This window comes from Oratosquilla oratoria, chromosome 4, assembly GCF_046742065.1.
Source record: "Oratosquilla oratoria isolate Oo_2021 chromosome 4, ASM4674206v1, whole genome shotgun sequence".
NCBI lineage: Eukaryota > Metazoa > Arthropoda > Malacostraca > Stomatopoda > Squillidae > Oratosquilla > Oratosquilla oratoria.
This window is the reverse complement of record NC_134780.1, coordinates 46,489,257-46,502,220: the sequence shown is the minus strand read 5'-3', so window position 1 is coordinate 46,502,220 and position 12,964 is coordinate 46,489,257. Positions and strand designations below refer to the sequence as shown.

The 12,964-nt window shown below is 38.5% G+C and overlaps 1 protein-coding gene across 2 annotated transcripts in view; it reads left to right on the top strand.

The window, feature by feature from the left end:
- Window positions 1–12,094, top strand: part of LOC143024853 (ATP-dependent DNA helicase RecQ-like) — a 38,092-nt gene extending 25,998 nt beyond the window's left edge. For both annotated transcript variants that reach the window (XM_076184149.1, XM_076184150.1), the window contains exons 13-19: window positions 33–171; window positions 3,347–3,506; window positions 4,031–4,147; window positions 5,519–5,639; window positions 9,119–9,260; window positions 11,098–11,198; window positions 11,308–12,094. In XM_076184149.1, the coding sequence (XP_076040264.1) occupies window positions 33–171; window positions 3,347–3,506; window positions 4,031–4,147; window positions 5,519–5,639; window positions 9,119–9,260; window positions 11,098–11,198; window positions 11,308–12,063 (1,536 nt within the window). In that variant the 3' untranslated portion in view covers window positions 12,064–12,094. The remainder of the gene's footprint in view (window positions 1–32; window positions 172–3,346; window positions 3,507–4,030; window positions 4,148–5,518; window positions 5,640–9,118; window positions 9,261–11,097; window positions 11,199–11,307) is intronic.
- The last annotated feature ends 870 nt before the right edge of the window (window positions 12,095–12,964 follow it).

Below are 12,964 nucleotides of genomic sequence, written 5' to 3'. Positions count from 1 at the left end.
CTTTACATCCTTTTTGCATCATGTGACTAAAGAGTTGTGGCAGCTCTGCTGTTGGTACCATCATCATGGTGCTTCGAGGTTCTCAAAATCAGCGTGTCAAAGGATGGTGGAAAAAATTGCCCTGCTTTGGATCTATGAAAAACAAAAATGAAAATTACGTAAAAGCATTAGGTAAGATGAAAAAACTAATGTTTATTGCCATGAGTTGTATTTAGAAATATTTCAGATATGATTCAAAGATGCAAAAGAATGTTATTTGTTGATCAAATGGCCAGTAATGTGATGTAAAAACTCATAATCAAAGGTGAGGTAATGTGCAGTTTGCTTTTAAAGTAAAACATTTAAGAGTGGGTGACATAATTGATTATTTTTTGTTAGATTTCTTTAGCCTCATATAATTTTGAAGTTTGAACAGTTGTTAACCACTTCCATACGGTGACACCTTCGTAGGCGGCATGAGTAGCAAGTGGGTACTCGATGATGCCGACGTCGCCATCTTGATTATATTTATTGTAGTCGTACCTACGTAATTTCCATTCTCTCTAAACTGGCTTCATCAATTTTCTATGGTTATCAAAATACACAGGTGAAAGAGAACAAACGATTGAGCACTGACTTTATTTTTTATAATGCGATTATTATGATGCAACATCGCACGTCGGGCAGCTAATGCTGCCAGACGTGCAATGTGCCCCGGAGTGAAGAAGTTAACTGCTGACTATAGTCATTCATGCATGAAGTTTGAGATCTGTGCATATATACCTAGAGCCCTTTCCTGCAAGGGGGTGGCTGACTCAAAGCACAGACCCACTATGCACAGCCCATTGAACACGACTCGGTGGCATGGTTGGTAGAGTCCCAGACTATCACTAAGGCGGTTCAGGTTCGAATCCTGCCCAGGGCTGAAAATAATTTCAGTATCGCTGCAGTTCAAGTTGTTACTCCAACTCTCGTGGCCGTGTGGGGGTGTGTGTGCGTGTAAGGTCAAAGCATTACCCATAGATTGGTCATACGAGCTCTGAGCTGTCTTCCAGGAGGGAAATAGCTGTCAATCAGGAGTTCAACATGTGTTCCAAAGACCAAGGTGAATCACATCTTCCATCTCAGAACTTCATGGGTGAAGAATTATTCCTGTTCTCTGCCACACTACTCAAGCCAAAGGCAATGCAACTAGACCAGTGGTTCCCAACCGGTGTGCCGTGGCACCAAAAGGTGCCATGTGATCAACTGAGGGTGCCACCAATATTCAGGGGAAAAATAATTTTCTTATTACCAACTCTGTCATCCATTTTTGTTCATCAAAGCAGCATCAGTATAAAGATGAGTATTTTCATATTATACAGGGACAAAATTTTGTTACACTGATGTTGAATCAACAAAATACTGACAAACTAGGATTTAGATTTTCTAATAAGGGTGCCGGGGACTTCTGAAAGGCTTGGCAAGGGGGCCTCAAGCCAGAAAAGGTTGGGAACCACTGAACTAGACACAGGGTTTACATAGCAGAGCTTGACAACCAGAGTTGGTTAACTTACTACTTCATTTTATATCAACCTCTCCTCCTCATCCATTGGAAAAAATACAAAACAGAATGCTCAATGGCCAAGCAAGTTAGAGCATCACTACTTGTAGCAGATATCAAGGTGATTGCAGTTTAAACCCTGCCACCAGCAGGTTGGACCAAGTGCATGGTTCACTAAGTTCTACACTACAAAGTCATCTGCAAGAGGCATCATCCTAGCCTCCTGATAGGGGGATTTTTGCAACATTTAACCGAATCACAAAATTAATGAGAAAATCCTTTCAGGCCACATTGTTCTTTAATTGATTTACTCATATCTTTTGCACTTTATATACCTTGTTTCACAGATGTTCCTTTTACAACCAAGCTCCTTTGGAGTTGGTGAATGAGGATGAAGGGATTTAGGAGTTGTTGTTGTTGTTCCCTAGACTGTCTGTCCGAGCAGTCCCATCTCCCCAAGGAATGCCACGGCCAGAACGGGGTTTTCCCACAAATCCTTTATAGAGTGTATGTTGTGTTGTTTGTGTGCGTGAATGTGTATAATGCAGTCTTCCATGACATGTTGAATAGTATGAGGTGAAGTGTTACATCCCGGGCATTCATCCACAATGCGGTCATCCAGTCTCTTCTTGGACATAGGAGTTGAGCTAGTTGTTTACAGATGGCACTGCTTGTGCCTGATTCTGAAAAACTGAAGTAGTTGGATATTCCTTTTACAACCAAGCTCCTTTGGAGTTGGTGAATGAGGATGAAGGGATTTTGGAGTTGTTGGTGTTGTTCCCTAGACTGTCTGTCCGAGCAGTACCATCTCCCCAAGGAATGCCACGGCCAGAACGGGGTTTTCTCACAAATCCTTTATGGAGTGTATGTTGTGTTATTTGTGTGGGTGAATGTGTATAATGCAGTCTTCCATGACATGTTGAATAGTATGGGGTGAAGTGTTACATCCCGGGCATTCATCCACAAAGCGGTCATCCAGTCTCTTCTGGGACATAGGAGTTGAGCTAGTTGTTTACAGATAGCACTGTTTGTGCCTTATTCTGAAAAACTGAAGTAGTTGGTAATGAACTTGAAAGGGTATGCGAGAAAAGAAAGTTGAGAGTAAATGTGGGCAAAAGTAAAGTGATGAGATGTACAAGGAGAAATGTGGGTAGGAGGTTGAATGTGTGTGTGAAGGGAGAAAGGCTGGAGGAATTGGAGCATTTAAAATACTTCAGGTCATGTGTACCAGTGAACAAAGGAGTGAATGTGGAGATGAATTATAGAATGAAGACAAATAAGTGTATGGGTGGAGTGCAAAGTGTTGTGAGAAATAGGTAATTTATGCTCCTGCCTGGTGGATGTTGCCAGTTATACTTATCCCTACATTTTATCTGATCTTTTAAAAGTTTTCTTTCATATGTTTTCAATAGAATATTAGTACGAATGTGAATATATGTGGATGTGCTGTGTCTTGCGACACTGCTTCTGACCCATGGCAATGGACAGGATGCAGGGATAACCCGTCATCCAGGAGATGCCAAGATAAGAGGGAGGGTGGAGGGGAGTGGAATATATAGGAAATGGAATGGGTGGGAGTGGTTTCTATGTATTTTTCTTTTTGGCTACCCCCGTTTAGGGGGAAAAAGCCTTTGGTATATGTATGTATGTATGTGAATATTTTTGGATTTTGATATTATTTTGAGAGTAAGAATAATAATCTCCTTTTTACCATAAAATAAAATGATTCTTGTATGAACAACCAGTTTTCATGAAATGGAACCCAATTATAAAGTGAGATGTGCTTGTATTGCACTTAAAACTATTTTCATTACACATCCTCAGGCAAAATGATGGTATATGAAGGATTCCTTGATGAAGTTACTATATCTGTGGGAGGAGGACGTGGTGGACGAGGGAACTATGGAAGACAAAGGAGCTTATTTTCCTACACAACATATGAAATTCTTACAAAAGGTAGACAAGTCATGAATGCAGGATCAAGGTTGGTAATATTGTATTATGATTAGCAAGTGACATATAGTTAGGAGATTATTAGTTGTTTTTTTTTTTCTTTTTCATCATATCAAATGTAAAAAAAAAGTTTTTGTCATAATGATATTGTGTTAATGATAGACATTTTGATTGTTTGAAACAATGTTTTGTTGTCAGGAAGATAATGAATATGTATTTTGGGGCAGTATATATTTCAACTTATAACTTAGGAATAATTGTGATGTGCTGACTGTTATAGTTTTTCTCTTTTCAGAATTTTTTTTGCATACATATGTACATATATGGCTTTTTCCCTCTTACAAGGGAGGTAGCCAAAGTCAAAGGCATAAATATTTTACTTATTCAAAAGTTAAATAATTTAGGTTTAAAGAGTTCTTGTGTTCTGTCTGAATGATCATGAAGTTGTTAGCTTAATTTTGGAGACACAATACTCAAAAGTATACCTTTATAGGGAACGAATTCATATAATTGGCTTGGTTAAGTCATTCAGTGGAAGTTTGTTCTTATTTTCAGTGCAAAGATACTTTTAACTCCGTCATCTGATATGCGTGAGGAACTACGATACATCATAAAGGTTCCCCGCCCAGGATTTGACAGTAGTTCTAAAGAAAATTATGTTTATAGACCACAGTAAGTAAATTTGTATTAAGAGGAATGCACTTGTATTGAGGAAAAGAAACCATTTGTTGATTGATTTTAGGGGATTTTTATAAAGTGAGCAAATTAAATAAGATGAGGAAAGATGGAAGAATACCAGGTAAGGCTGAGAGAAGTATGGTTTGTATAAAAAGGTAAAAGAAAAACAGGAGTAGAGGAAAAATGGGTTTGTTTCAAGGAGGAAGTGCTAAAAGACACTATTTAGGATGAGGAAGCTATGGAGGAACGGATAGCAGGGAACGAAGAGGCAAGAGTGGCGGCAGAAAAGAAATGAACATATGAAAAATGGGTGAAAAGAAGAAATGGGGGAACCATATTAGAGGTAGAAGTCAAAGAGAGTGAAAGTAAAATGTTAGGTGAGGGAAGCCATGAGGAGAGCAGACTGTAGCAAGCCACTGTGTGACTTAACCCATTCAACTCCGATGACAAGATGTCTTGTCATTTGGTCAAATAAAACAAAAAATCATAATAAAACAACAAAATGTTTGATGATCAAACAGCACCAGAAAAATATGACGTCATCAGTCCTCCTCGAGGAGGACTGATGACGTCATATTTTTCTGGTGCTGTTTGATCATCAAACATTTTGTTGTTTTATTATGATTTTTTGTTTTATTTGACCAAATGACAAGACATCTTGTCATCGGAGTTGAATGGGTTAAGAGTTTCCAGTCAGTGAAACTTGAGGCAACAATTATGATATTAATCTCCTCCTCATCTTCATCTTCATCATCTTTCTCTCTTTCCTTCTCCTCTTCCTCCTCTTCCTCCTCCTCCTCCTCCTCCTCCTCCTCCTACTCCAACTCCTGTAGCTCCACAGGGGCTGGTAACAGTCATTAGACTCACCCCTAGATCTCTCTGGGAAGACATTTTGGACTTGCCTGTTTTGTATAAATGCGAGGCTGTTTCTGTTTCATCAACTTCTATGAGTAGGAGGAAGGGAGCAGTTGCTAATTGTCTGCTCTCCTTTTGTGAAAACTGTAAGAAATACAGTTGAAATTGGAAGAGATCTTGGGTCCAACCTGTTTCTGAGATACACCTTCAGACAGAGTTGAGGTTGTCGATGGGTTTTAAAGCCAAGTGGCAGGGCAATGATTCTCTGATGTGTATCTTGGAAGGCTACCGGTATTAGATGTGTCATTCTCTCATCTGGTGGCTGTCAGAACAAAATTTAGTCTTGAAATACAGTGAAAGGGTTTATATATATGTAAAAAAAGTTTAATAATTTTACTGTAGAGGTAGTTTCCAATGACTGAATGAAATGGTTTAGCAGCATTTAGAATAAAGATGCATGTTTTAAGATGCAGTGGATGTTATTTTTTTTATTTATTTATTCTTTTTCAGAATTGCAAATAGATTACTTCTTTCAAAAGACTCATCAGTCAAAAAATCGGATCATGGCAGCACACAAGTCGAAGTAGAAGAAGAGGAGACTCCTGTAGATCCTAGGGAAGAGAAATTAAAAGTGAGTAAATAAGGAAAATGTAATCTTGCAGTACTCTTATATGCATGGACAACTCTACTCAAAGACATATAGAACACCTGAACTATTAATTATGAAATTAATTCACATCTAAGTTTATTTGTATTGTGATTTTCCTAAATTTGTGTATATTTTGGCACACCAAACCCTTTAGACAAATTATTTTGTCTTTCTAAGCTGTAGTTTCCTTCACTGATAAAAAAAAAATACATGAATTTACATATTTGCACATCACAAAACTAACATACATACATACATATACCAAGACTTTTTCCCCCTTACAAGAAAGGTAGCCAAAAAGGAAAAGGCATAAAATCATTCCCACCCATTCCATCCCTCAATACACTCCACACCCCTCCACCCTCCCTCTTATCTGAGCACCCCCTGGATGACGGGTCATCCCTGCACCTTGTCCACTGCCCTGGGTCAGAAGTAGTGTTGCAAGACACAGCACATCCACAGCAAGGCCGCTTCATTAAATCGGCGACCCCCTTCTCCGTCCCCCCATACATAAAAGGAGTAGACGGGGAGAAATCCCTTCGGGCTGCGTCAAAATTTTGCTCACACATGCTACCTCACCCCCCATCCCCCCGCCCATTCCACCTCATGCATCACAACTTCATCCATATACAACCATTCTCCATTCATCCCTGTCTTCTGTCCTCTCCCATCCTTCCTCAACAGACATTCCCCTCTTCCCCAAAGCCCCCTTCACCCCATCCATCCACCTCATCCTAGAACGTCCCCTCATGTTCACTCCCTCCACATCTGCCTTCCATACCTCTTTTACTAGTCTTTCTTCACTCATTCTTTCCATGTGTCCAAACCATCCTAATATTCTTTCATCAACCCTATCTCCCAACTCCCTTTCCACCCCTGATCTCCTCACCTCATTTCTCACTCTATCTAGCCTAGTAACCCCCATCATACTTCTCAGACACCTCATCTCAAACACATTCAAACTCCTTCTCTCTTCCTCTCTTATGTTCCATGTTTCTGCCCCATACAGTGCTGTTGGCACAATCACTCCTTCATACAGTCTCCTCTTAGCATCCATTCCCAAATATCTATTCCTCATTACACAAAACTAACACTGTGCAAAAATGTAGTACAAGGCATATTACCCTCTGGGCACTTACTGGTACAAACTTTGGCCAAGACAAGTATATCAGCAAACTATACAAATATTACATAAGGTCCATGAGTGAAGAAAGATTAGCAAAAGAGATGTGGAAGGAAGAGATGAATGGAGTGAACTTGAGGGGATGACTGAGGATGAAATAGATGGATGGGTTGAAAGGGGCTTTGAACAATAGGGGAATGTTTGTTGAGCAAGGAAGGGAGAGGGCAAAAGATAGGGGTGAATGAAGATTGGCTGTGTATGGATGATATTTTGACACAGCCCAAAGGGATTTTCTCCCTTTCTTCTCTCTTTTCTATGTCTGTCGAGCAAGGAAGAGAGGGGACAGAGGAGTGGTTGTGTGTGGACAGTATTTTGATGGAGCTTGAAGGGGTTTACCCCCATCTTCTATATTTTCCATATGAGGGGACAGAAAGGAGGGTAGCCAATTATGTGAAGTAGCCTTGCTATGGATGTGCTGTGTCTTATTGCACTGCTTCTGACATGAGCAGTGGGTAGGAAATAGGGATGATCCTTCATTCTCAAGGAGCTAAGATAAGAGTGAAATAAGGGTGGTGTACGGGAGTGGAATGGATGGGAGTGGGTGCATATCTTTGACTCAACAACTTCCCTTACAAGAGGAAAGAAGTCTTTGGTATATAGATTGACAGATAGACATAAGGTCCATGTTGGACCATGCATACCTACCATGGGTAGCAACTATCTCAGAAATTGTATTGTGACACTGATAATCTATGCTTCTATTCTTGAGGACAACATCATGTTGAAGAGGTTGGTATATAGATTGAGAGATAGACATAAGGTCCATGTTGGACTATGCATACCTACCATGGGTAGCAACTATCTCAAAAATTGTATTTTGACACTGATAATCTATGCTTTTATTCTTGAGGACAACATCATGTTGAAGAGGTTAGTATATAGATTGATAGATAGACATAAGGTCCATGTTGGACTATGCATACCTACCATGGGTAGCAACTATCTCAAAAATTGTATTTTGACACTGATAACCTATGCTTCTATTCTTGAGGACATCATGTTGAAGAGGTTGTCATAAAGGAGAGACTAAAGGAGATTAGCAGCAAGGATGAATATTAGAAGTTTAAAAGCGATTTAAGAAAGATTCTTTTCTGAGTAAAGATTAGTCTCCAATCACATAGCTGTGTGACTTTTCCATAGGGGTGTTGCTTAAATCCCTAAGGATTGATTGAAGAAAATGTAAGCAGTCAGTATCTCTCAAATTCAACCATATTTTGAACACCTTTTCATTCATAGAGAGCTGACTACTGGTAACTACTTCTCATCTATCACTTTCAGTTAGTGACAAATAAATAGCTCCAGACCAATATAAACAGACATCTCATCTCTTCAAAATTTCTTCCTAGAAAGATCTATGGGAGGGCTAGAGGACTGTTGCCATCCACTGTGGAGCTGTGAGGAAGAGTAAGGATGAAGTGGATGGATGGGTTGAAGGGGGGGCATCGGATATAAGATAGGAATGTCTGTCAAACATGGAAGAGTATGTATAAAAGATAGGTGTGAATGAAGAATGGTTTCAAATGGATAAAAAGATGCTCTGTAAACTGTTTTGAGTGAGTGAAGAAGTAGTATAAGTAGTATTAGTACTTTATTTGGCATTGAATCAATATACATGAAGTGCAGGTAAAGAAAAGAATACATAGTTCGAAATAACAATTACAAATGCCAAGGGTAACACAAAAAAGCATGTAAGCTTATTTCCATTGTGGTCCTGTCATACAATGAAGCAGCAGGGGTAAACCAACTCCAGTTGTCTGACCTTACTGTAGAAGAGTAGTGTCTCATTGCATCGCCTTTGACTCGACTGGTGTGGCAGAGGGCATTGGTGACCCAACATCCATGAGGTGCTAAGATGGGAGGGGTGGCAATTGGGTGTAAGGTGTGTGTATATTTTGACTCAGCCACCCCACTTATAAGGGGAAAAGGGTCTTTTGATAGAGAGGACCTATTAAAGTGGGACAGAAGAAAAACAAGAGGACATGCCTTTTTCTTTTTGGCTACCCCCCCCTCCCTGTAAGGGGGGGAAAAAAGCCTTTGGTATATGTATGTACAGAAGACCTGAAAACGAACAGCTTCCCACATAGAGTGATAGATATATGGAACAAATTGGATGAAAAAATACTGTGTGGAAACACAATGCAAGAATTTAAGAACAAACGTGATCTTGCGAGATACAAAAACGGGTCACCACGAGCATAGCTCCCCATCCCGTATAATACAACTAGGTAAATATAAATAGGGTAAATATTATTGAGTGATTTTATAATTTCTTTTTCAGGCTGAACTATATTATTCTTTAGTGACTTTAAGAAATAGACTTGCTGATGAGAGTGGGTTCATGCCATATATGGTGGCAAACAATCGAGTCCTTCTTATTCTTGCTCAGTCAAGACCTGTCACAGTAGAAGCACTCAAGAAAGGTAAGTCTCTGTCATAATATGCTCTATAGTATAGTTATTGAAAACTGGGCAGGTATAGTTGTAGATGCTTTAATTTTAGTTTTATTTCTCATGCCATGTATACTTGGTGATTCACTGAGCTTTTCTCTCGTCTTGTAACCAGTGGGCTCAATCTTGGTTGCTACATATGACAAAGAGGATAGCTTTAGCAATAACTAAGCAACTCATTATATGAAACGGTAATTTGATAAGTGTTTATTGATATCTTTATCTCAATTGTTGTGTCTCTTCTTTTTCTTATTCTGGTGATTTCTTTCCTGTTTTTGTTTCTCCATCTTACTAGAGACGGGTCATCTCTAGTAAGATGGAGAAACAAAAACAGGAAAGAAGAAATCACCAGAATTAGAAAAAGAGGAGATACAACAATGAGATAAAGATATCAATAAATACTAATGCAGATTGCAGGGATGACCCGTCATTCAGGAGGTGCTAAGATGAGAGGGAGGGTGGAAGGTGGTGGAGTGTATTCAGGGATGGAATGGGTGGGAATGATTTTATGCCTTTTTCTTTTTGGCTACCCCCCTTGTAAGGGGGAAAAAGTCTTGGTATATGATGATGATATCTTACTAGAGAAACAGCCCTTGATGTGAAATTTGGATTGCACCCCCAGGGGGAAGAAGGCTATTGGTGTATATAGATAAATAATTTTTTATGTATCCTTTGGGGATTTCTTAATTGGTTTTAGTATGGTGTTTTCAATATAGAGTTTGTGTTCCTTTCTATGGCTGGGTAGGAACTGGTTTACGTAAGAGTTTTCTAAATACTTTTGTATTTTCCTGTGTATTCTAGCCATTTTGCCATGGATGTAGTTTATGTCTTGGTGACAGGATGGATGATATATGTATGGATAATATTGTTATGCAAGGAAGGGAGGAATGGGGGTAGGGGTGCTTATGTGTGAACAATATTTTGATGCAGCTCAAAGAGATTTCCTCCCCGGCTTATCTTTTTCTGCATGAGGGGACAGAGAGGGGAGGTTGCCAATTAAGTGAAGTGGCCTTGCTGTGGATGTAATGTGTCTTGCTGTATTGCATTTGAACCAGGGCAGTTAGCGGATTCAGGGATGACCCATCATCCATGAGGAGCCAAGATGGATGGGTGGAGAGGGTGGTGGAGGGGAGTGAAGTGGTTGGGAATAGGTACGTGCCTCTGACTTGGCTACCTCCCTTATAAGGGGGAAAAAGCTCTTGGTATATTGATAGGAAGAGTTTGATTTTTCCTGCAAGTACTGTGGTGATCTTTATGGGGAAGAGATTTAAAGTTAATTTATGAATAGTTTTCCATGTTAGTTGTGGATGGAATGAGGGGGAGCACAAATTTCTGGGGAGGTCACGTGTTGGTTATGTTAGGATTTTTATTATTATTATTATTAATTAATTATTATTATTATTGTTATTATTTATTATTATTATTTATTATTATTATTATTATTATTATTTTATTATTATTATTATTTTATTATTATTATTATTATTATTATTTTATTATTATTATTATTATTAATTATTATTATTATTAATTATTATTATTATTATTATTTATTATTATTATTATTATTATTTATTATTTATTATTATTATTATTATTTATTATTATTATTATTAATTAGCCACTGGAGTTTGATATATTTAGCTTGGGGAGTTTGTCCAGAGGTGCTAAGATAGGAAGGACAGTGAATGGGTTTTGGATAGGTGTGGAGTGGGTGTATGCATTAATGTGACTCTCCCCCCCCCTCTTTATAAAGGGGAAAAGGTTTTTTTGGTGTGTTTGTATGTATATTTATTTTTGTTTTCAACAGTTGAAGGCATGACCCAAGCCAAAGTGGAGAAGTTTGGATCCGCTATTGTGGATTACATCAAGGATTTCTGCACAAAGAATGATCTCAAGTTTGATCAATCTGTAAGTTCAAGTAATTTGAAAGTCTTTGTACATTGCACATGTAATTCTGAAGGTGGTGTAGAAATGTCAAAATTATTCTGTTTTCTAAAGTCTTGAATTCTTGTTTCAGAAAGGAGAATTTTCAAGTAGTTGTAAAAGTGAAACAGATTGCTCTTCAAGCACAAGCCTCCATAAAGAACTGCTATCAAAACCAGGTTCATCTTCGTTGGCTTCTGTAAAACCCATTTCCTCCATTCTGTCATCAGGCTGGATTAGTCCTGTTAAGAAAACCTCAGTTTTACCACCTCAAGATGCATATAAAAATGATAATAGCGATGACCAGGATGCAGATAGTGATAACAGAAATGATGCAGATGATTCCAGTAAAAAATACAGTTTCCAAAAAGATGAATCACTGAATTCAAAAGAAACCCAAATAGAAGATATGTTTGATGATTTTGGGGACGATTTGTTTGTTGATATGGAGTATGATTCTGCACCAGTAAAACCCAAGGCAGAGAAAGTCCATAAGACACCAGAACTCAGGACTGAAAGTTCAGTTGAGGAAGAGTTAGTTCCACCAATGAAGAAAAATGTAACTCATATTGGCCTTGCTGAGGAAGCAAAATCATCTAGAAAGTGCCTCCCAGAAGTGCAGTGTAAATTTTCTATGGGTTCCAAGAAAAAAAGTGGGATTGTCTACAGTGACAGCGAGTCAGAGCAAGAGGATCAATCTCTTGCAAAAGACCTGCAGCCAAAGGAAGAGAATTCTGAGAAATATGAAAGGATTTTACAAGACAATAAAAGAAAATTACAAAGCTCAGGCTGGATTGATACCAAAAAGATGAAGACTAAAATGAAGAAAAATTCTCTATTTCGTAAGTAGGAATTATGTAGAATTAAAGTATCCAGACTTCTACATTGGTTTCATTGCGTTTTACACTCTACTTGAGATCAAACCATGTGGCATAACCAGTGACAAAAAAGAAAAGAAAATATATATAATTAACCATGGTATGTATTGGTCTGCAAGGTGAACCACACCCTCCTACAACAGTTAATATGTTGTATATTTGTTCTGGCCGAGTGGGTTAGAGCATCGTTACTTGTGGCGATGGTTGAGGAGATGGCGATTCGAACCCCACCACCGGCGAAGTTGAATCAAGGGCATGCTTCATTAAATTCCAAGCTACAAAGCCCTCAGTAAGGGGCACCATCCTAGCCTCCCGATAGGGGAGAGTTTGTGATGTTAAACCATATCATCATCATCATCATCATATTTGCTTCAACAACATGATCAGCGTGTAGCTCTTGTTTTATGGAAATATGCTAAAAAAAAAAAAAAAAAAGGCATTAGAAAAGGATTGAGGGGGTAATATCAGTAGCCTACCAAAGGATCCTGTCTTGAGAATTGGTTATTTAATGTGCATAGATGCAATAATGTAACAAAAGGCTGTGAGTTATGGAAAAAAGTAGATTAAATATAACAAGTTTTACTTCGAATGTACCTGTTTGGGGTATTGGCCGCATATTATAGTGGGGTTAACAACTTAATATGAGTCAAATTCTTGCACACAGCATCAGCTGCCATGTGTACAATTCATCACACTATTCGCATTATGAAACATAAAATCACTGCTGTATTACTCATTCTCTTTTATTCTGAATAATAATAAACACAGAAAATGTTATCAAACCAGTTCACAGAATCCGGGGGTAACTCATGTACAGCTACAAAATATATATAATTAAGATGCCGATGCCAGCATTCTCATGTACCCTCTCGC